The 23,525-nt window shown below is 54.9% G+C and overlaps 1 protein-coding gene across 4 annotated transcripts in view; it reads right to left on the minus strand.

Annotated features, from left to right (window-relative positions):
* Positions 1-927: 927 nt before the first annotated feature.
* FAM222A (family with sequence similarity 222 member A) overlaps positions 928-23,525 on the minus strand; it is a 55,540-nt gene continuing 32,942 nt past the window's right edge. For 3 of the 4 annotated variants that reach the window (XM_029922386.1, XM_029922383.1, XM_029922384.1), the window contains exon 3: positions 928-3,488. In XM_029922386.1, coding sequence (XP_029778246.1) covers positions 2,212-3,488 — 1,277 coding nt within the window. In that variant the 3' untranslated portion in view covers positions 928-2,211. Of the gene's footprint in view, positions 3,489-5,377; positions 5,456-23,525 lie in introns of all 4 variants that reach the window. The other variant, XM_029922387.1, reaches the window with a different exon arrangement.

The raw sequence follows: 23,525 nt of genomic DNA on the forward strand, positions 1-23,525 counted from the left end.
CACGGTTCCTGGTCCAGGCCCTGCTATCAGCACAGAGCCCGCTTCAGAAACTCTGTCCCTCTGTCTCTCTCTCTCTGCCTCTCCCCAGCTTGCTCTCTCTCAAAAACATTTAAAAAATAATTTAGAAACTTAAAAACAAACTGGGAACTCCCCAGGTACCCCAGGCACCCCTGCAAGGGGATAGGGCAGAGGCAGGATGAGAAGCAGAGTCCATGCTGTGGGGGCCAAGCTCCCAACTTTTTGAATTGCTGTGTTACCTTAGGCAAGTCACCCAACACCTCTGAGCCTCGGTTCTTCCTCTTGGACACCGACTACCTTGCAAGGATGTGGAATCTCTAGTGAGGTACAGCGTATATGAAAACGCCCAGCACAAAGTTAAGTGCCTGAAAATGCCAAGTGTCCTGCGGTGGGGGTGGGCGCCTGCCGATCTCCAGGCACCGGGGCCGGCCAGGGAGAAGGTCACAGCCTTGGCCACTTTGGCCTGCCCACAGCCACACGGCCCCACGGAAGGTGGGAGGTCAGACACAGAGGAGAAGCTGGGGAGGCATTTCAGGATGCAGGGACACCACCCCCAGACCACCTCTGCACCATTCAGGGGATGGGCCTGGGGCCCGGGCTGGGGTCTGCCTCAGCCACCCTGTAGACCAGTCGCTGGCCGTGACCCAGTGGCCTTCTGCCTGTGTGCGGACCTGTAACCGGGGTAAATGACAGTGTCTGCCCTGAAAGAGTTGGAAAAGTAAACGAAACACTGAATGCAAAGTGGCTGGTGGGTGCCAGAAGGTTCCTGGCCTGCTGCCTCAGGGCCCCAAGCCCTTCAGCAGCAAGTGGGGGTGGGGGGTGGGGGAAGGCAGTCCGTTTTCCTCCTGGGGAGGGTGGGGAGAGAGAACAAAACAAGAGCTACAAAACAATTCCACAGCTGAGACACCATCTGTGTTTTCCTCTTTTTTTCTTTCTCTTCGTTTTTAAAACAATATAGTGCAGACTGCACTTCTCACAGTAGAATATAATGGTCAATTTTAGTATAAAAAAAAAACATTCTCAGAGATTTGTAAATGCACTTAGTGCTCGAACAGGCCTTGGAGAGATACAGTACCGCTTCCGGAGTGCCGGAGGGGCCAGGACTGGGGGAAGTCGGGCCTTGGGGACTAAACAGGGTCCTTGCCTGCCCCCACCCCCAACCTCCCTTGATGGTATGGGGTGGGCCTGGGAGGGCATCCTGCAGGAAAGGAGTTGGATTGGGTCTCCCAGTGAAAACCAGTAGGTTAGCTCCTCGATGGCTCTGAGGAGAACCCCTGAGGAAGGCAGGGTAGGGTCCCTTTGACTGGTGTCTAAGGTGGCAGGCCCATTGTTAGCCCCCGTGGTGCCTTTGTGCGAATAGGAAAATGGCGCCCCTTCCTCAAGATTCAGAAAATTGCCATAATAAATATACATGTCTAGGATGCAAATGGTGTCTCCTTGGACGAGGTGCCCTTGTGCAGTGCACAGCCTATACAGCTGTGCCCAGCAGCCCTGTAGGATGTGGAGAGAAAGGGGATGGTGGGAGTACAGGGCTTGGAGAGTGGGGATGGGGGTATTAATTCTGTGTTGGGAAGAAATGCGAGGGGGGAAGGAGAATCTAGAGGAGGAGGAACAGGGGGACTGGTGGTCCCGGGAGCCTTTTAGAGTGGTCTTCACCCGGATTGGCCAGTCGGGGAAGCTGTAGGCCCTGTGACTTCCTCTACCCGCCTCTCTGCTCCTTTTCCAGGAGACTAGGGAGCCCTGGGGGAGAGGCGGTGGGGGGGAGCTCTCTGACCCCTGGGGGTTGCTCTGACTCCGCCCTGATTCTGGACCGTCACATTTCCTCCTGTGTCCCGCCCTGGCCTGAGCCCCTCTCTTGGGAAAGCCAGAAAGTACCATTCCTGTTTTAAAGTGGTTTCTCTCTCCCTGCCTCTGCCAGCCCGGATGGAGGAAGTGGTGGACGTCCGTGGCTGTCCCAGGCCCTCCCCGTGTCCTAGGGCAGCCAATGGCAGGGAGGGGCCTTGGGGAGCAAGGTCACCCCGCGTCTCCCCATCAGGTGACCACGCAGTGGCAGCCAGCCCGGCCTCCCTGTGGGCACCCGTGGGCACTCAGGCACAGGGCGAGGCTGGGCACCCCTGCGCACCGCCCACCCTCTTCTGCAGCCTGCCTCCCGCTCAGTGCCCTGTCCGTATGTCTGCGTCCACCGGGCAGGCCTTATCTGTAGACGGGCAGGCGGATGTGGGCATGCTGGTGGTCGAGTAGCCGGGGCACAGCCACGGTCTCGTAGCCCTTGCCCAGCATCTGCTCCTTGATGCAGGGCGGCCGGATGTCATTGATGAGATACTCCAGCGACTGCAGGCTGCTGCTCAGCGCCGCCGTGTTGCACCCGCTTTTGCTGGGCAGGCCTGAGAGGGCCTCCACCGGGGGGCCCCCCAGCTCCCGGGGCGCTCCTGGCCCCAGCTCAGTGACCGCCACAGCCGCCGCCGGGTTGTAGCAGTCGCTGGTGGGGGTCGCCAGCACGCTGTTCCAGGGGGCAGCGAAGTACTGGCCCACGGTGAAGCCGGTGGGCAGCCCCATGCCACCGTTGAGAGGCGACCCGCTGGCCCGGTCGTACACCCGCCCCCCGCAGGCCTCGGGGGACTTGGTGGCCACCGCGCCACCGCTGTAGGCCCGCAGCGGCTGGGGAGGGGGTGGGGGTGGCTTCTGTGGCCACAGCAGGTAATCCAGGCCCCCGTCCACGTACCCTGCAGGCTTGGTGGCCCCAGCCAACGTCAAGGCCGCCGTGCCGCCCTGGCCCAGCTCGGCACCTTTGCGGCAGTCGGGCAGGCCGGTGGCAGCCGAGTAGGCCATGCCAGGGAAGCTGGGCACGGGGCCATGCTTGGCCGGGCTGGGGTGGGGACCGGCTACGGCCTGGCAGGCAGCAGGCGCGGCGCCCGGGGCCTGGCACTGCTGGTTGAGCTGGTAGAGGATGCTGTGGATGGAGGGCAGGTTGGAAGGCGGCAGGGGCAGGCCGCGGCCAGGCAGGGGGATAACGGAGGCGGCGGTGGCAGTGGCGGGCAGACCGGGCGGTGGGGCGGGCGCCTCGGGCGGCTTAGGGTAGGCCAGGGGCCCCAGAGCACTGGGCGCCGGGTAGGGCGCGATGCCCACCTGCACGGCGGCCGGTGACAGCTTGGTCCGCTTGCCCTCGGCGCTCTTGAGCACGCTTTTGGCAGCCCCAGCCGGTGCGGCACTGCCGGAGGAGGAGACTGCGGCCTTGACGATGGCCAGCAGGCCCTGGTAGCCGGCGGCGTGCTGCGGGTAGGGGCTGTAGCGCTGGCCACTGGTGTCATAGCCATTGACCGTGCGGCCCAGGTGCTTGTGCTGGGGCACCCGGATGTTGGTGGGGAAGATCTTGATGGACAGCGGGCTGTTGGCCACCTTCTCGGCATAGGCATCCAGCTCGGCCGGGCTCGGGTAGCGGGACGAGTGCATGGAGCTGGCGGCTGTCTCGCCTGTGGGGACAAGCGGAGAGGAGTGCACAGGTGAGAGCTGACCCTGTGACCTGGGGCGGCCGCGGGGCCACAGCCCTGCTGCTCCCTCCTCCATGTGTCCCTTATAACCTCCAAAGCTTCTAACTGGGCATAAAGTACAGAAAGGAAACCACGTGCATCGTAAGCTGAGCTTTCACGGACGGAACGCACTGCGGCCATGAGATGGGTCACCGCCAGTCCCCAGAGTGTCCCATGTGACTCTGCCCAAGTGCACCGCTGTCCTGACCTATGTACACGTGGGATGGAATCCTACCACGCATCCTCAGCCACATCAGCCTCCACTGCTTAAGGTGTTTTGTGAGATTCGCTCAGGTGGCCACGGTTCGTGCTTCCTCACGGCCGTGTGTCCTCCTGTGGGACTGTGTCACCATGCACTCCTTCCTACGGCTGATGGCATTTGGGTGGTTTCCACCTTGGGGCCGATGCACATACCACTGGCCTTGCTGGTTCGCACGCGTGCAGCGAGCTCCCTTGGCACTTTGCCCTGGGCAGGGACTCGGGGCGGGTGAGCTTGCAGCTTTAGGAAAAGGGGCCCCACGGTTTGCCCAAGGCCTGCGCCAGGCCAGGCTCCCTGCAGAGATCGGGAGTCCCGGGGCTCCGCACCTCACTGACACTTGGCTCTTCCTCCTATTTCTTCGTGATCCTCTCTGAGCCACCCATTGCCCATCTGTCAGATGGGATGATGGTGGCCTGCTGCCCTCTGTGGGACAGTTAAGCATGCTGCTGTGTGAACAGAGCCCAGCACGAGGCCTGGGACAGACAGGAGCCGCTCTGTGGGCTTTCATGGGCTGCTCACATGGCCTGCCTGATCAGTAGGCAGGTGAGGAGGGATCCTGGCCACAAGGGCTGCCCGGCCCCAAGCATGCCTGTCACCTGCAAGGCTAGCGTGGTAGCTAGGGCCTCTTCTGCATGCTGTCATTGCAGGGCTGCATTTTGTGTGACAGGCATGACCATCCTACTGGTGCCCGCCCTGGGGGAGGTGGGTCGCTAGTGGGCAGACCCCCCTCTTCCATCCAGAGCCCCTCCCCAGGCCTGAGACATTGCTCAGTGCTGCCCAGGACCCTCCCGAGGTGGGGAAAGGGGCAGGGGCCTGTGGGAGACAGGTGGGAAAGCTCCAGAATTTGGAACCGGTTGGCCTGGGGGGGAAGTCCTGCCTGGTTGTGGGGCTTTGTGGCTTGCCTGACCGAGCCTCAGTTTCCCCACCTGTGAAATGGGGATCGTGGTTGTATCCATTGTGCCGGGTGGCCTGGAGAGATGGCTGCCAAGGGGCTGAGCAGAGGGGGTGAGACACACAGTTGGAGTTGGGAGATGGTAACCTGAATGGGCCCTTGGGTGAGGGGCCCCCACAAGGTCTCTGCAGCACACTGCCTTCCTCCTGCCCCTGACACCCCTGGAGCCGACTGGTGACTCCCAGGGGGGACTTGAGAATGGGGCTTCTCCAGGCTAAGCCTCAGTTTCCTCGTCTGTAAAATGGGAGGTGATACTGCCATGAACACTGCCTCCCTGGGTGGCCGCGAACTCATGGGCTGTGCGTGGTGGAGGCGCTGGCAGAACCAGGTGCCATCTCACTGCAAGGGTGCCATCTGCCTGGGCCTTCCTGGGGCGGGGAGCAGGGGCTCCAGCTGCCCTACCTTCTGCCCAGCCCAGGGAATCCTGGCACTATGGTTGGGGCGGACTGCAGACCTCCCCCCTCCATTCCTTGAAGGCCTCACCCCACATCCCATCCATCCAGAGCCTCACGCTGCTGTCGCCCCCTCCCCCCCCCCCCCCCCCCCCCCCCCCCCCCCCCCCCCCCCCCCCCCCCCCCCCCCCCCCCCCCCCCCCGCCCCCAGCCAATCCAAGCAAGACACCTGCTGTGGTGGGAAGGCCTGGGCATTTGGGGTTGCGGGCGGGAGCCTCACCCAGCCGGGCTCTGGAAAGTGAGCTTTCTGGAAGAAAGAGCATCCCAGTGAAGGCCGTGTTGAAAGGGGTGAGGAGGGGGGAGAGCAACATATTTCAGGCAGAAGAAACAGTACAGGCAGAAGTTCAGAGGTGAGGAAGCATGTCCCGAGTGGGAACTGTAAATGATTGGGAATGAGAGCAGAAGCCTGGAGCAGGCGTGTGGAGGGGAGAGAGGTGGCCTGGGAGGGCAGGGGCGGGGGGGGGGGGCAGTGCAGAGGGGCCTCCCTGCCGCAGGGCAGTGGTTCTTCCCCAGAGGGCACACTGGCCACATCTGGTGAGGTCTATGGTTGTTACAACTTGGGTGGGGGAGGCCCCTGCCCCAACACTGCTAAATATCCCGCCGTGGTGCGCTCTATAGAGAACCCTGCCCCAGGCCATCGGCAGCCAAGGAAGGCTGTAGGGGAGGGGCAGGGGCATGGGCACGCATGCGTGTTGCAAAGGTCATTCCCCTCTGCCCAGAGCTGTAGGAGCGTGGCCTGACCTGGGCAGGGCAGCAGCGGCAGGGAGGGAAGGAGCAGGCAGCACTCAGCATCCCAGGGAGACTCTGGCCTGATCTGGGGCCGGGCAGGTGGAGCTGACCCGTTGGCTGGCCACAGCCCCCCATCCTGACCCTGCCTGGGGCAGCCCCCTCCTAAGTGGCCTAAAATAAACTCGGTGTGGAGAATGGAAATGTCACTTTGGCCAACGGGGGAATCTTTCTCTGAGATTGGATTTAAACTACATTATACAAGCAATTTCATGGGCACTTAGCGCCGCTCGGAGAGTCCCGCAAAAAAGGGACCAGCTCTTCATTTACCAGCCATAAATCAGCAGTTGCTATAATGAGCACAAAAATGTCACTTTTATGCAATTTTACAGATGAACAAAACTGGTGAAATTAACTGTGGTAACCTACTATAGTCAGCAAAAGCGGCTGCCGGGGAAAAAAAATTATATCTGTATGTATTTTTGTTCCTCTTAAACCCTCTTCCCAAGCAGGTTTCTGCCATTGTGGTGTGAAAACTCATTTGTCCTCACCATTATACTTTCATTTGGAGTTTATCTTGAGTATCCAATGAGCCACCAACTGTGAAAATGATTAAATCTACAAAATCTATCTAATGGATGGAATAAATTAGGTGTTTAAAACCTTTAAGAAGAAGAAGAGAGCGGGGGAGGGGGCGGGGGTGGAAATAAGTGCTGCCTGTTCCTGGTTCCCACTCACGGAAGGAAGGAGCCGGTCGGGCCCCCTGCTGGCCAGCAGGGCTCCAGGATGGCGGGCTGGTCCCTGCAGCACGTGGGAGAGTGGACGGAGGCTGCCCTTTGGTGAGCGCGGAGTGCAGGCTCGACTCTGCACCTGCGGCTTTTCTTGACGTCTCGTGTGGGGTACCTGGCCACTCTGAGAAGTGGGTGGTGGCCCCCACTTGACAGATGAGGCAGCAGACCAAAGCATTCGGCAGGCAGCCACCAAGAGGTGCCACACCCCTCTGCATCATTGTCACCTCTTGGTACTCGTGCCGTGTGCATTCCCCACCCTCCTCCCCGAGTGGGGCTGACCCAGGTGACCTCTGAGGTCCTATGGACCCAGCCAGGGCCAGGTCATGGAAGCGCTGTGGCCTCCTCCTCCTCCTCCCTCCCTCCCTCACTGGGATCACTTGCTGCTGGGGGAGCCCCCCAGGGAGAAGCCATGCCGGGGACCAGCAGCTGACCGGGGGCCTCCTACCCACGGCCATGTAAGGCAGCCCCGGCCGAGCCTTCGGATGAGTGCAGCCCCAGCCAGCATCCTGATGCAGCTTCATGGAAGATGCAGAACAGAACTGCCCAGTTCAGCATCTCCTGAATCCCTGATCACAACCATGAGAGAGAACACGCGTCTATCTGGGTCTCAGGCCGCTAACGAAGCAGCCAGTTACCCAGCCGTAGACAACCAGGAGAGGCCCCCATTTTACAGATGAGGATGTGAGCTCGGAGCTTCCTGAGACCACACAACGGGCGGGGGGCAGAGCTGAGAACTAGACCCGGCATGTCTTCCTTCCAAGTCTTCTTCCTACCCACCCCACGAGGCAGGCCCCCATGAAGCCAGGACACTTGAGGGGCTCTCCCTCTTCCGTAGAACTGGGAGGGGGATAAGCCAAAGGAGGGACCCTAGAGTCAGCCTGGAGGCCCCAAGAGGCAGGATGTGAGGTGTCAGAGGTCATAGGCCCAGCAGCTCTCCCCTTGCCCTTGGTCGGCTGCTAGAACCTGCCAGCCCGTGGCCCTGGGCTCTTGGGTGTCTTGAATGGGAGTGGCTGTGGGTGGGGGTGTGGACGTGCTGCTGCAGGTCACCAGAGTCCCTGGCCCCAAGCCTGGCCTGGTGGCACTGTGGCTGTGGCCTCTGCAGCTGCTACTTTATGCCTTGATCCTGAAGGGCTTTCTCCTAAGCACCCCCATGCCCCACACCCAGCCTTTCCCACCAGGGTCCCTGGAGGGAGGCCCAGCCCCCAGTTCAGTGCCCTTGCACAGCCCCGAGTGGCCAGTGTAATGACCCAAAAAAGGCATCACAGATGGGGCCAGCTGAGCCTGAGTCTGTGGCAGGCTTCTAAGCAGTGGTGAGGATGCGGGGGAGGCCAGCGCTCACAGAGTTAATGGGTGGCAGGGGAGGGTGTCTGGTGGGGGGACCTCAGGGCCTCTTTTGGGTGCTACTCCCTCCCAGCCTTCTCTGATTCCCCCAACTGGGCTAGGGGGCCCCCCAGAGGCTCCATCAGTGCTTGGGCTTGGTCACCATGTGCCCTGGGCTTGTCCTTCCCCACCAGACACGGGCTCCTTGAGCTGGCTCATTCATTGTTGTGTCCCTAGTGTCTTCAGGACACGTGGTAGGTGCCTAGGAATGTCGCTGAATGAATGATGAGGTTGTGGCCAGACAGACCCGTCCAGCCTGGGGGCCTCTGTTCACTGCCAGTCCTAACACCTGGGAGGAATTAAGCCAAGCAGACAGCCTTGTGGAGAGCTGCCTCTCGGAAGCCTCCCCTCAGCCCCACATCCACCGGATGCTTCCTGGGCACCACGCAGGGCCTTGGAGAAGCAGCAGTAACCAAAGCAAATCGGAGTCCCTGCTCTCAAGGAGCGGACAGTCTGGTGGCGCGATAGTCCTACGTACTGAGTCAGGCAGCACCCAGCCCCGGGCACGAGGATGAGGCAGGTGTGGTAGTTTTAGAAAACGCCCATGAATTCTCTGGCCCTCCTCCCACAAATGGCAGAGGCCACATTTCCTCTGCTGGAACAGAAAGTAACTGGGCAACTTGATTCTACTGAGCAGAGTGCAGCAGACGCGGTGTTGTGTGGCTGTCCTGGCCGGGTTGTCACAGGCAGCGTGGCTTTGCCTGGAGACTGGTGTCTTGGGGTGTCCATCCCCGGAACCCAGCCACTGGGATCTGGGAAGTCCAGGTCACATGGAAAGGCCATGTGTGGGTATTTTACTGGCCACCGACATCGACCACCTGGTATATGAGGAAGCAAGCCTCCAGAAGATTCTAGCCCCCAGCCTATGCCCTGTCCATACTCCTGAGCATACTATGTCGCTGGTGGAGGCCACTGGGTTTTGAGGTGATTGGTTGTGAAAGCACATTAACAGAAACAGCAGGACACAGGGGGCGGGGCGGACCTGGTAGAGGGGTGTTCAGTGTGGACCCGGGGATCAGGAGGGAGGCATCTCTGATGATATGGCCTTTGAGGGAAGGTGGGGAGGTGAGTGTGTGAGCCATGCGCTGACTGACGGAGAGCAGTGTCTGCAGGGGGACAGCAAGCACCAAGGCCAAGGGCAGTGGACGAGGTGTGTCTGGGGAAGCAGAGGCAGCAGGGGAGGTTCACAGATGATGGACCGGGTGGTGCATTTGAGGACCTGGGCTCTTGCTCCACATTGGGGGGTGGGGACCAGAGGAAGGACGTGACCTCCCTTGAATTCTGACGGGACCCCTTGGGCCACTGGGTGGAAAATAGGGCAGGAAAAAGGGGCATCAGAAGCAAGTCCTGGGAACAGCCTGACTGTTCCTGAGACCGAGCACCCAACAGGTCCTCAGCAACGATGTGCTTTGCTGGGCATTAAAACTTGGGTTCTAGAAGGCTCTTACCAGGCAGGCAAAGGTGTAAGTACAGGTACATGGAAAGAGGAGGTGACAGAGGGGCTGTACTCAAGAGGCCTCTCTCTCCCATTCCCTGTTGAAGGGGTGGGGGGGTCAAATCAAGACGGAAGGGAAAAGCCGCAGGTGCCAGTATGGCCCTGCCTGATGAGGGGGCATTTTGTTTCTTCTCTGTGCTTTTCTGTAGTTGCCTGCCAGTGGCTGGCCATGACCTTATGTCTCTTTAGGGTGGGGGACAGGCGCACAGCTCTCCTTTCTCCCAGGGCCTCCTGCCCTTGCTGTCTGCGTCATGCAGCCTGCTTCAAAGCCGCCGCCTCTTCCCTCGGCCTTGAGCAGCCCGAGGCCCTCCCTGTCCCCTGGCCTGGGCGCCGCTGTCTGGCTGCCTCTGCTCCAGGGCAGAGCATGGAGGGCAGCGGACGGCCTTTGGAGAAGGCCTTGTAGCACAGGGGGTAAATGCGGGCTGAGTCCCGGGCATCTGGGTTCAGATCCGGCTCTGCCACACACTGACTATGTGACTTTGGGTAGGATGCAACCCCTCCAGGAGCCTCAGTTTTCTCTTGTGTAAAATGGGGACGCTGCTGCTGGCCTTGGAGAGTTTTTGTGAGGACCATGAAGGCGCCTGTCCTCAGTGGGCACTATGGTTGCTGGTGGTGATGACCTCACTAAAGCCCCCTCCGTTGCTTTTCTGTTTTTGTGAAGTTTGAACTACTCAGGATGGCATTCAAGGCTCTGGCCGTCTGACCCTGACCTCTCTCTGTGGCCCTCCTTCCCCACAGGCCCCCGGACACGCACATGGTAGCCGCTGGGCCTCCTCTCACATGCTGACCACTGTTCTCTGTTGAGTGTGGTCCCAGGCCAGGCACTGTGCCAAATCCTTCCAGCCCTGCCCTTCTGAAGTCCTCATGGCAGCCCTGGGTTTCAGAAGAGGGGAGACATTCAAGGAACGGGGTGTCAAGCGGGGATCTTTGCTGAGGACCGAAGGGCAGGTGGGCTGGGAATGAGCCCGAAGGCCCAGGTGGGGCAGGGACTGAGGTGCACGGGGAGGCTGTGCCCGGCCCAGGGGTGTTCGCCCTTGAACCTGGCTCCATTATGGAGCCGGGCAAGCCATACACCTGATGGGTGGGAAATGGCCCAAGGACCACCAGTCTGAGAGCACTAGTTACACGGAAAGGATCCATAAGCCAGGATCTGAGCCCTGGCCATCTGTCCCCTGGGCCCCTGCTCTCAGTCACGGGGCACCACGGATGCCATAGCTTGGCATGATTCGCGCACACTGACACACATCCTCTCCGTGACCAGATTCCCACTGGTCCTTTAGAGCCCGGCTGGAATGAGGCCTCCTTGTGCTCCCCTCCCGGAGACACCCAAACCATCCGGTTTGTGTCCGTCCGTCTCCCACAGCCTGAGACACCTCTGGGTCCTCCCTGCTTCCTGATTGAGGGTAGTCCGCCTGGGGTCAGGCGGAATTGTCCCTACAGGGCCTGGAGCACAGAAGGTGCTCTAATTCCGTGTTGGGAGAATGAAGTAAGAAGGGTTGCTCACACCCGCCCTGGGTGGCTGGCTCCGGCTCTCCGGGTCTCGGCTGGCCCACCCGCCCCCACAATGGGCTCCCCATGCCGTAACCGCCTGTTGACTTGTCTCCTGGGCCAGGGACTGAGGCCAAGCCCTGCACTCTCTCACCAACCTGATGCCTGAAAAACACATGTGGAACCACGGCAGGTGCTTGGAAAGTGCTGCTGAGTCCAGAGAGTCCCCTGTTCTGAGGCCTCCGAGAGGCTTAGGGGCAGCAGGCAGACAGAACCGACCTCCGACTCCACCCTGTGAGCTGGGCTGCCCTGCCCCGGGGCCCCCATTAAAGGAAATTTAAAAGGTTGGCTGGAAGTGCGGGAAGAGCAGTCACTGCCATTACGTTAATGTTATGGGCCTTTTACAGGTGCGTTAAAGAGACGTGGTTATAACGAGTATATTAAGCCAATTAAAAGCGGCCCTTTGAGTGGGATTTAATGTTGCTACAGGGAGACAGGAGGGCGGACTCGGCGGCACTGCGTCAGGATGGAGAGGCAGGGGTGGAGGGTGGGGACTCTGCCGGAGAGACCACACAGGGCACAGGTGCACAGCTCTGGCAGGAGTCAGGCCGTGGCGGACAGATGCGCAGCATCACAGCTTGCTGTGGGTGACCTTGGGCAGGCCACTTGACGTGACCCTGTTTCTCATCTTTAAGGGGATGAAGGGGTGGACAGATCATAGGAGGCTGAAGTCTGCGTGATACTCTGCCCTGTAAGGCAGGTAGTACCGGCTCACAGAGGGGCAGGTGGGAGAGGGCGTGGAGGGGGAGAGGGCCCAGGCACCTCCCATGGCGACAGGTTGGCCCCTCCCGGGGCCATCTAGCCAAACGCAGGCTCCTGCTGGCCCACTGGACACACCACTGTGGAAGCTGTCCCCTTGGTGGTCCCCGGATTTGTGACTGTGAAATGGAGTTCACAGTAGCTCTCCCGGAGGAGGAGCGGGAGGGCTAAAGGTGGGCCAGGCACACAGTAGACGTTCAGCAAATGTCCTCTCTTTCTTCTGCACTTGCAGATTTTGCCTGTTGCCTGGTGCCTTCAGGCTCGGGAAGTCACAACGGGTATTACATTGTTGAAATGGGGGGAGGGGTGTCCCACGCTGTTCCGGGGCGCAAGGGGTCCCTGGGCACAGGGCCTGGCCCAAGCCCACAGGGAGAAGCAGCCCGCATCTGCATTCCCCTCTGCTGCCGACACTCTGCCCTTGGAGGTGGCAGCCTCCTGAATGCTCAATTAACGTGACACTAATTAGCTGGTGGCACCAGCAGAATCCCTAATGAGGCCGCCCAGGAAGGGGGGAGGTGTGGGGAAGGCGCCTGGGCCGGGGCAGATGCAGCTGTTCTCTGGCCTCCGCTGGGAGGGAGGCAGGGAGGGACAGCGGTGGCTCCAACAGCCCTGCCCTCGCCCAGCCCCGGCCCCAGCGCACTGACCAGGGGATGAGTCCCGGTGCCCCAGTTACCAGCTGGGTGACCTCAGGGAGGTGACTGCAGCATCCTGGCCTCCATTTGTCCTATGAGAACAGGGTGAGGGAAGATTAAATGAGAGATCTTGGTGCCTAGTGGGTGCTCAGAAAAGGCCAGCCACCTGCCTTCCAACTCTTTCTGGACCGGACTAGGCCGTTCAGGGTGGTGGTTATCACTGGGCACTGCACAGACGAGCCGTCCTCCTCTCACCATGCATGTGCACACGCGTGCAGGCTCACACACACACACTCACGTGCTTAGGGGCACACACTGGAGCCACATGTGCCCAGATATTCGGGGACCTCCTGTCCACAAAGACCGGCAGGTGCCCACAGCACACGCGGGAATCCACACACACCTCCCTCATCCGGGAGTGGCCGCGGTGGCCCTGCAGGCAGGGCTGGGCTTTGATCCCTCCCCAGCTGGACCTTCCTGCCTCTAGTCTCTTTCCCTTACCTGCTCCCTGGCTGGCTTCTGAGAGCCGACTTCCGTCTCTGCGCACCCAGACCCCAGCCTTGCTGTTTCCCCGGCCCGCCGGGGCATTGCTGCCCGCCTGCCCGTGCCCTTTAGAACTGCTGCCTCATCTCTCTCCTCCTGACGGTACACACACCCCCATCTGCGTCCATCCAGGACCTCGCTGGTCTGACTCATCCACCCTTCCCTCTGCACTCGCCCTGCCCCCGCCCGCCCCCTGCCCCTTCCCGTTCCTGTCTCTCTGCAGCCGTCCCTGGCTTCTCTACTCTGGATACTGGTCCCTTGTAAGCGCTGCAGACACCCTCTCTCTATTCTTGGCTAGTCTTGACTTTTTTTTTTATGGTGTATTTTGCCAAGCTGCAGTTTTTAATTTTAATGCTGTCCGGTGTGCTTCCTTTATTTGCACTTTATTCTCCCTCTCCACTTGCAAATCCTTCTGATGGATACTCTCCATCATTTTCTTTCTTTTCTTTAAAAATAACTTTTTTTAAACATTTATTTATTTGGGGCACCTGGGTGGCTCAGTCGGTTAAGCTTCGGCTCAGGTCATGATCTCACGGTTTGGGTTCAAGCCCCGCATCGGGCTCTGTGCTGACAGCTAGCTCAGAGCCTGCAACCTGTTTCAGATTCTGTATCTCCCTCTCTCTCTGACTCTCCCCTGCTCGCGCTGTCTCTCAAAAATAAATTAAAAACATTTAAAAAAACATTTATTTATTTTTGAGAGACAAGGAGAGGCAGAGCACAAGTGGGGGAGGGGCAGAGAGAGAATGAGACACAGAATCCAAAGCAGGCTCCAGGCTCTTAGCTGGCAGCACAGAGCCTGATGCGGGGCTTGAACTCATGAACCATGAGATCATGACCTGAGCCAAAGTCAGACACTTAACCAGCTGAGCCACCCAGGCGCCCCTCCATCATTTTCTTTAAAGAGCGATAAGGTTTTGCGTTCCCTGGGACCAGGCTTTTAAGTCTGTCTGGAACTCCTCTTGCTGTGTGGTGTGAGGTAGGGCTCCGGTGTCTTTCCTTCCCATACTAGGCATCCCTGTCCATCCCCAGGGACCTGCAAGGCCTGCTTTGTCCCAGACTGAGCTCACATGCACACTGACCCATTTCTAGATGTTCTTCCCCCTGCCTTGGCTCCCTCTGGCCCTGTGCTGACCCCACCACCCCAGCCGTGAAGCCAGGGAGGTACTAGCCCAGTCGCCTGTCCTTATACTATTTTGATCAGAACAAAAGCAAGAATGGGCAAGGCACATCTGACAAAGCTTTTAAATTACTCCCGCCCTTTCCCAACACACACATGGTCAGGACTTAAGGCCTGGTTGATTTTTTTCCATACCAAAACTCTATCTGTATGTATAATCTATATCCATGTTTATTTAGGTTTTTAAAAAATATCACCAGATTGGGGTGCCTAGGTGGCTCAGTCATTTAAGCATCTGACTTCAGCTCAGGTCATGATCTTGAGTTGAGGCTCATGAGTTCCAGCCCCACATCAGGCGCTCTCAGTGCAGAGCCTGCTTCGGATCCTCTGTCTCTATCCATCCCCTCCCATAATACACATTTAAAAATAGATATCACTGGGCACACCTGGGTGGTTAAGTCGGTTGAGCATCCAACTTCGGCTCAGGTCATGATCTGGTGGTTTGAGTTTGAGCCCCACAACGGGCTCACTGCTGCCAGTGTAGAGCCTGGTTCAGATCCTCTGTCTCCCTCTCTCTCTGCCCCTCCCTTGCTGTGCTCTCTCAAAAATAAATTGAAAACATTAAAAAACATCACTGATGATAAATTTTTCTCCACAAAGGTCATTTGCCTCTTTTATCAATTTATTTTAGTTCTTTAATAAATTGTAATAGCACCATAACTTGGATAAAGTAGACAATTCCCAGAAAGATGCAAACTACCCGTCTGACTTAAGAAACAGAGAATCTGAATGGACCTGAAGCACATAAAGAGGCTGAGCTGGTCATCAGAACACCACCCACAGATCAAAACCACAGTGAGCGAGCACCTTGCGCCCAGCAGAGTGGCTGGGATCAGAAAGCGGGTGGTAGGTTTGCGTGAAGATGTGGAGAAATGGAAACTGGGTGTGCTGCTGGTGGGCCTGTCAGAGAGCACAGTCAGTCAGGAAACTGCTCAGCTACTTCCTCAGGGAGTTAAACATAGAGGGGCGCTCAGTCAGTGAAGCGTCGACTTTGGCTCAGGTAAATCCTGCAGTTCCTGAGTTCAAGCTCCGCGTCGGGCTCTGTGCTGACAGCTCAGAGCCTGGAGCCTGCTTCAGATTTTGTGTCTTCCTCTCTCTCTCTGTGCCCCTCCCCCATTCACATTCGGTCTCTATCAAAAACATTAAAAGCTTTGTCGGCTGATAAAAACACAACCCAGCCACATAACAGAATATTATTCGGTGGTAACAGGGAACTGAGTACTGACACCTACTACTTCGTGAATCGACCCTGAACACACAGGAAGTGAAAACAGCTGGACACGAAAGGCCACGCGGTGTACAATTCCATATATACGGCACGGCCGAGAGCGGCAACCACAGAGACAGAATGTAGGTCGGGAGTTTTGTGATTGCCTGTAATTATAAGGAGGCTGCTGGAACTGGGGATGGGGTGGGTGTGGGGTCTCTGTTTGGGGTGATGAGGAAACGTTTGGAAATTTAATAGTGGTGACAGCTGCACAACCCTGTGAATGTGCACTGAAATGGGGCGCCTGGGTGGCTCAGTCGGTTGAACGGCCGGCTTCGGCTCAGGTCATGATCTCACAGTTCGTGGGTTCGAGCCCCGCGTCGGGCTCTGTGCTGACAGCTAGCTCAGAGCCTGGAGCCTGCTTCGGATTCTGTGTCTCCCTCTCTCTCTGAAACTCCCCCGCTCACGCTGCCTCTCTCTGTCTCTCAAAAATAAATAAATAAATAAATAAACATTAAAAAAAGAAAAAGAAAATAGAAAAGTATTCACTAGTGTGCTCTGAATGGATGAATTGTATGGTGTGCTACCATTGATGTGAAGCTGTTGCCAAAAAAACCCTGTAATAGTATCTTTTTTAAAAATTGTACTTTCCAGCTCCTTGTATTGGGTGTAGAGTAGGTGCCAGCAAACCACAGCGTACAGGCCAAGCCTGGCCTGCTGCCGGGGTTTGTAAATAAAGTTTTATTGGAACACGCCATGTCGAATCATTTCCCTGAGTCCATGACTGTTTTCATGCCACACTGTGATGGGGCTTAGGGAGTTACCATAGACACTATAGGGCCTGCAGGGATGAAAATACCAGAAAAGTTCCAGGAAATGTTCGCCAACTCCTGTCGTTGGGGAACACGATTGCGTCCATATAGTGGTCTTCTAGCCGCAGTCTTGCTGACTGCTTTGGGAGCTTTCTGTGCAGTCAGGTTTCCTTCTTCCTAATCCTTGTAACTCACTTCCTTTCCTCACATCCCTGAGCTGGCCGGGACCTCTGAGCCGTGTGGAGACCGCCATCTGGACTTTCATCCTCCTCTGCTCTTTGCAGCCCTCAGGGTGGCTCTGCTGTGGCTTGGGGCTGCTCCATCGCACAGGAAGCTGCCTGCCCTCCTGCTTTGTAAGAGTTGGGTTTACTTGGTGCCTCATGGAAGGGGGCTCGCTCGTGGCCCCCCGTCTGAGGCTCCCCCCTCGTCTAGGCCTGGTTCCCGGGGCGGGGGCGGCGCTGGACCTCCCTTCTGTCCCCGGGCTGCACTCCGCAACAGCTACCTAATTGAATCTGCTACCAGAGGTTTGTTTTTAATTTTATTGGAATTTTAAATTGCTTTGTTTCTTCCGCCTTTTATTCGTGCCGGGGGAAGCAGGTGCCCCGGCAGGAATGCTCAGGGGGCTGTGGTTCCAGCCTTTTGGGGTCAAGGTTGGGGGGGGGTGAGGGGTGGGAACTGGGGAGAAGAGCCTCTCCCTGCTCCTCCGGGGTTAGCAAACCCTTCCTCCTGAGAAGATGTGAGGCCCCAGGAACCTCTTATCCCTTTTGGGTTTGGGGAGGGGGGCAGGTAAAGTGTGGGAGCCTGCTACCAGGCCCTGGGGGTTCTCTCCCGTTCTTATCTTCACATCACAGTGGAGGTAACAGGCCCACAGAGGGCCAGCCACTCACTCATCCAAGAACACACACGCCCCATTCACGGCGCAGACAGGATTTGACCCCCGGACCATCTTGGTCTCAAGCCTGTGCCCTGCGGGCTCATGGGAAGGAGGGCAGGGTCGGTACACAGCTCTCACCTACAAAGGAGCCAGAGTGGTGGCTCCCATCAGTCCCCCAGGGCTGTTGCCCCACCCCTCCCTTCTCAGATGGCAGGTCCCCGAGCGCCACCAACCAGGCCCCCATGGTGCCTCACTGGGGCTCTCCGCACAGCCTGTACTTAGAGCAGCATCAACACCATGATGAGCAAGTCAAATATTTATTAGCAGGGAAGGCCCTGAGCAGCTGAGAAAAACAGACTTCTGTCCCAGGTGTGGGCAGCTCCTCTTTGGGACCCAGCTGGGAGTAGCCCGAGGTCTTAGGCGTGAGGTAGAGGAGGGGAAATGCCCTCTCCCTGCCCACTGTGTGCGTGAGCGTGCGTGTACACACACACACACACACACACACACACACACACACACACACACACATACCCCCCCCCCCCTTTTCCTTTCTCTCCAAGTCACTTTCTCCAGTCACCCGGCATAGGCTACAAGAGCCACCTGCCCAGGCTCCTGGACCTAGGGCCACCCACACTCCTGACTCCTCTAGCTGCTCAGCCTCAGGTCCCAGAGAGGTAACGGTTTGCTGGCTATGTCCTGGGCATACGTGGTTGCCATGCCTTGTGCAGCCCTATGTCGTCAGGCCGCTCCGGTCCCATTTTACAGGAATGAAGGGAGGGACACTCAGACTGGGCCATGTCTTCTCCCAACCAGGCTTCTGACATCTTATGGTCACAGGTGGTCAGAGCAGGGCAGCTTCTCGGGTCCACCTGACCTGACCCCTTGCTTTACAGAAGGGAGAACACCGGCCCTAAGAGGCTGACCAACTTGTCCAAGGTCACACTGCACACAGCCCGGTTGAGACCTTTCTCCTGTGATAAGAAATGCAGCGCAGCCCACGGTCTGGTCACAGAGCTCAGCGAGAGCACGTACTGCCTCACTTCTGCCCGAGGGGCCGCAGGCACAAGGGGGTCTGCCTAGGGCCTGACTGCCCCAAAGCCATGGCCAGGAGGAAAGGGCAGGAGACTCCTCTGCCGGTTGTCCAGGCCTTGACCAGCAGCAGGACACCCAATTCAATTTGCTTATCTCCCTGCCTGCCTCCCTCTTTCCTGTGCTTTTCAATTACAGGCAGAGTCCGTGTCTCTTCTAATAAGTACAAAGATTTCAAAAGGTCTGATGTCCTTGGTGGCCTTCCACACTGCCCAGTACAAGCCTTGGAGCAGAAGGACGAACCAGTCTAGGCCATCACGCCTAGCTAGCCTCACAGGAGCAATCAAGGGTGACAACACACGCCCTTTGAGCCAGGAAGTCCACCCTGGAGGAATATATATTTTTTCACAGATATATATACACATGTACAAAGATTTCATTACAGTACTGTCCAGGATAGCAAGAGACTAGAAACAACCTAAATGTCCATCAACAGAGGGTGGTTAGACATGGTATTCTTCACCCATGTAATAGAATACCATGCAGCTGATAGAAAGGATGAAGGTATTCTTTCTCCCAGATGGTGACTAACTGCCAGGATGTATTGCAAAGGAAAAAAGGCAAGGGACTGAGAAGGGGGGATGTATAAGGGGTAGTTTTGCTTTTCCTGCATGTGTGTGTTTTTCAGGAGGGTATTTATGAAACTGCTAAGACTGGCTTCCTCTGCAAAAGAGAGTTATCTTTCTGAATTGGGTGCCACGGACAGTCTATGCGGTGAAGTACTTAACAAAAGAGAACATGTTCTCCCCGGAGGTCATATTAAGGGGACTGTGCATGAAAAACATTCCTCGAAACCACAGCTCTCCCCTCCTCCAATTATCTGTCGTTACTCGGTTTTTGATAAGGCAAGTATTTCTCTATACTCCTATCTCTGAAAGGACACCAGCAGAAGATCCTCAATTTTGAGGAGGTTGATAGAATAACTTCTCGTCCTACAAATAACCCCAAAAGAACATGAAGCAAAATGCAAGTTGCATTTTTGGCAAAACTAGGTGATAGCTAAAGCCAGAAGCAACAGGTGGATAGGCTGCCCAAAGCGACAGAGATCAAGTGAGGCTAAGGGGGGAGGCAGAAAGAGGGCGCCATGGCTGTAGATTTCAGAAAGAGCCAGCAACGTGCCCTTCCCAACTATGACCGATACACCTTGTACAGATCTTAACATTTAAACCCCTTCTTTGCCGCAAGGGGGCCAGGGGGGCCTCAGCTGGTGACAGACCTTCCCTAGACCTGCTTGGTTCTGAAGGAAAATGAAGGTAGGGCCAAATAAGAACTCCCACAAAGAAGCCATACTTGCAGGAATCTGTTTGTCTCTGAGGCAACTAGACAGAAACAGGCTCTTCCAGTGGCAAGTAATCAAAATTGAACCAGCACAGTACTTAATCAAAAGGAAAATGAGAAGGAGGGTCAAAGCCTAAATAATGGCTGGCAAAAAAAAACCCCAAAACCACCCATTTCTCATCAGAAAAACATAGCCACAGATGAAATGAAGATTATAGCCAAATATTTCTTCATGAAGGAAAAAACTTAGTAAGCAATTGTTTCCATAAAGCAAAACCACAAAGCAGACATACAAGAGTGGAAGAAAAAAATTTACTATAAAAGCAAAAGGGGAAAATGGAATGCATAAGGAAAACAAAAGGCACATGCACAAAAGTACAAGTAAAATGAAAGGCAAAAGAGAGTCAATCTGTGCTTAACTAGGGTTCCCAAATAAGGAAACTGAAATAATACAGACCTTGGATCTGTCAAAAGGGCAGGGTACTGTGTGCCGGGAAAAAGAGACTGAATGGTCAGCTCCAAGACAGATGCTAGTAAAGTAATAACATGAAAGCTATGGAGAGATCAAAGCAAAATACAAAGGAGGAAAAATCAGGCTTCAACTTCTCCATGGCAACACTCAACATTAGAGGAGAACAGAATACGGTCTGCAGAGATCCTCAAGGAAACAATGTGACCCAGGGATTATTTTTCATTCACTCAAGCAGGAAGTCGAGAGAGACAGAGACCTTTCTGAACTTGTGAGAACTCTTGGAGTGCTGTTCACGTGAGGCCTCAAGCCATACACAGGTGGACCAACTTTGGATGATGGGAAACTAAGGCACAGGAACGGGTGGTGAGCACTGACCCTATCACTCTCAGAGACAGACTGAACTAACTGGGACTGTGGTGATGTAACCATCCTCACAAGCCCTGGGAAGTTGGTGATGGAACCGCTGAATACAGGAAGGAGGGAACGGAAAGGGAGATGGTGGTAGAAGTGCACAGATATCCCCATATTAATGATTGGGAACCAAAGATAGCCTTTTTTTTTTAATGTTTATTTTTGAGAGAGAAAGAGACAGAATGCAAGTGGGGGAGGGGCCACGAGAGGGAGAGACAGATCAGAAGCAGGCTCCAAGATCTGAGCTGTCAGCACAGAGCCCGACACAGGGCGGGAACGCATGAGCTGTGAGATCATGACCTGAGCCGAAGTTGGGTGCTTAACTGACTGAGACACCCAGGCACCCCAGAAGATAACCCTTTCTTAAAGTTGTTTTAAAGTTATTTTGTTTTGTTTGTTTGTTTAGTTTTGAGAGAGTGGGGGAGGGGCAGAGAGCCTGGGAGAGGGAGAATCCCAAGCAGGCTCCCCACTATCAGTGCAGAGCCTGACGTGGGGCTTGAACTCATGAACTGCGAGATCCTGACCTCAGCTGAAATCAAGAGTTGGACGCCTAGGGGCACCTGGGTGGCTTAGATGGTTGAGTGTCCAACTTCAGCTCAGGTCATGACCTCACAGTTTGTCAGTTCAAGCCCTGCATCAGGCTCTGTGCTGACAGCTTGGAGCCTGCTTCAGATTCTGTGTCACCCCCTTTCTGTCTCTGCCTCGTTTGTGTGCACATGTGTTCTTCTAAAAATAAACATAAAAAAAAGTTGGATGCTTAACTGAGCCACCCAGCCACACCCCCCCCACACTCAGTGTGGGGCTTAAACTCACAACCCTGAAATCGAAAGTGGCATGCTCTACCAACTGAGCCAGCCAGGCACCCCAAAAGATATGTTAAAACTGATGTCAGGTAATGTAGGCTTAATACAAAGAAGGGAACTTTAAGAAAATATAGAGAGAAAAAGGAAATACATTGATTTCATCAGTTTGCTCATTTTATGGACAGTAATAGATACTGTTCCAAAGAAATAGAGGATTGAGGTATTATTTAAAGTTACAGCACTAGAACAAAATCAACCTTCCTTATGATTGTAGGTACACAACATGGCACAGATCACACAGAGTTACACCTTTCAAAGCAATTAAAATAAGGCACAAAATAGACCAGACACCTGTCATATCAATAAATGTAAATGGGCTAAAACGCTCAAAAATGTTTAAAAAGCCATTTAGATTGGATCACAAAGCTTAATTCAGCTCTACAGTCTATGAGTCACATCTAAACTAAGTACCTCAGAAAGGTTGAAATAAAAGGATTAGTAAAGTTTCAAGAAAAACGTGAATTAAAAACGCAGAGGTTAACATCTTAATAGATAAAACTGAACTCGGGCCAAGAAGTATTAAATATGGCAAAGAAGGATGCAACTCACTATGAAGATTTAGGGTATTGAGATCTGTGTGTTAAATAACATGGCATCACCATGCACAGGGCCGAGCGTTAGGTGGTACAAGAACAAACGCACTGGAGCACATTAGCAGCGTGTGTCTAATCCATTTCTCCATCCATGACAGGTAGGCAAGCCTATGGAAGACATACGTAACACAGAATTGGTGAACACCAAACTCTGATTCCTGAAAACAGCCACATCTTTTTTTTCTTTTTAATGTTTACCTTGAGAGAGAGTGTGAGTGAGTGCAAGGGGAGCGGCAGAGGGAGAGAATCCTAGGCAGGCTCTGTGCTGTCAGTGCAGACATGGGGCTTGAACTCACAAACTGTAAAATCATGACCTGAGCAAAACCAAAAGTCAGACGTGTGACTGGCTAGGCTACCCAGGCGCCCCTCACATCTTCTTTTCAAGTCCTATTTAAAAAGTCAGAAAACTTGGGATACCTGGGTGGTTCAGTTGGTTAAGTCTCTGACATCAGCGTAGGTCATGATCTCATGTTCATGGGTTTGAGCCCCACATCAGGCTCTGTGCTGACAGCTCATAGCCTGGAGCCTGCTTCAGATTCTGTGTCTCCCTCACTCTCTGCATCTCTCCTGTTCACACTGTCTCTCCCTCTCTCTCTCAAAAGTAAACATTAAAAAAAACCTCACAAAAAGACTACAGATTATATCATAAAGAAAAATGTATTCAAGTCCAAAAAAGTAGAAATCCTGAACATTCTCTTGATCATAATACATTATAACTAGAAATAATGAAATACAAAAGCACCCACCACCTTGGTAGGTGGAATCCAGATGAGCCTTAGGTCAAAGAAAAAATCAAAACCAAAATTACAATAGATTTTAAAAACAAAACACCTCCTCTTAGGACCTATTGGACATAGCTAAAGCAGTGCTCAGAGAATTCATAGCCTTAATTTTTCTTTTTTCCTTGTTTATCAGTATAAAGAGTCATGCTTCTAACTTAAGAAATTTTTTATAAAACAAGGAAAGTAGGAAGAGTTTAATAAAAATAAATGCATAAATTAATGAATTTGAAGCCAGAAAAGGGTAATTACTAATAAATAAATCCTAAAGATGGATCTTTGGGGAAGGGAGATAGGTAAGCTCTTAGCCAACTAACCTAATCAATAAAAATAGGGTTTGGGCGGGGAGGAAGGATACACAAAATAGGCAAGAAATAAGGATGGAATCATTATTTGAAAGAATGATAGGGGCTCCTGGGTGGCTCAGTCGGCTGAGCATCTGACTTCATCTCAGGTCATGCTTTCACGGTTTGTGAGTTTGATCCCCATGTGGGGCTTTGCACTAGGGGTGTGGAGCCTGCCCCTCTCAAAATAAATAAATGAATTGTAAGTTAATTTGGTTCAGCCTCATACGAGTAAATGTGCCAAGTGGATAAAATGAATACTTTTCGAGACAGACAAAATTTACCAAACTCATTCAAGGAACAGCAGAGCCGTCACAACAGATCAATTATTACAGAAGAATCATAGAGCTCCTCCAAAGAAAGGCCCTGGCCCAGACTCTTTCATAGAGCATCAGTGAATCTTTCAGGAACAGATAATCCATTTCTTTTTTTTTCTTCAATGTCTTATTTGTTTTTTAAAGAGAGGATGAGCAGGGGAGGGGCCGAGGAAGAGGGGGACAGAGGATCTGAAGCGGGCTCTTGAGCTGACAGCAGAGAGCCTGAT

Source organism: Suricata suricatta, chromosome 14 (assembly GCF_006229205.1).
Source record: "Suricata suricatta isolate VVHF042 chromosome 14, meerkat_22Aug2017_6uvM2_HiC, whole genome shotgun sequence".
Lineage (NCBI taxonomy): Eukaryota > Metazoa > Chordata > Mammalia > Carnivora > Herpestidae > Suricata > Suricata suricatta.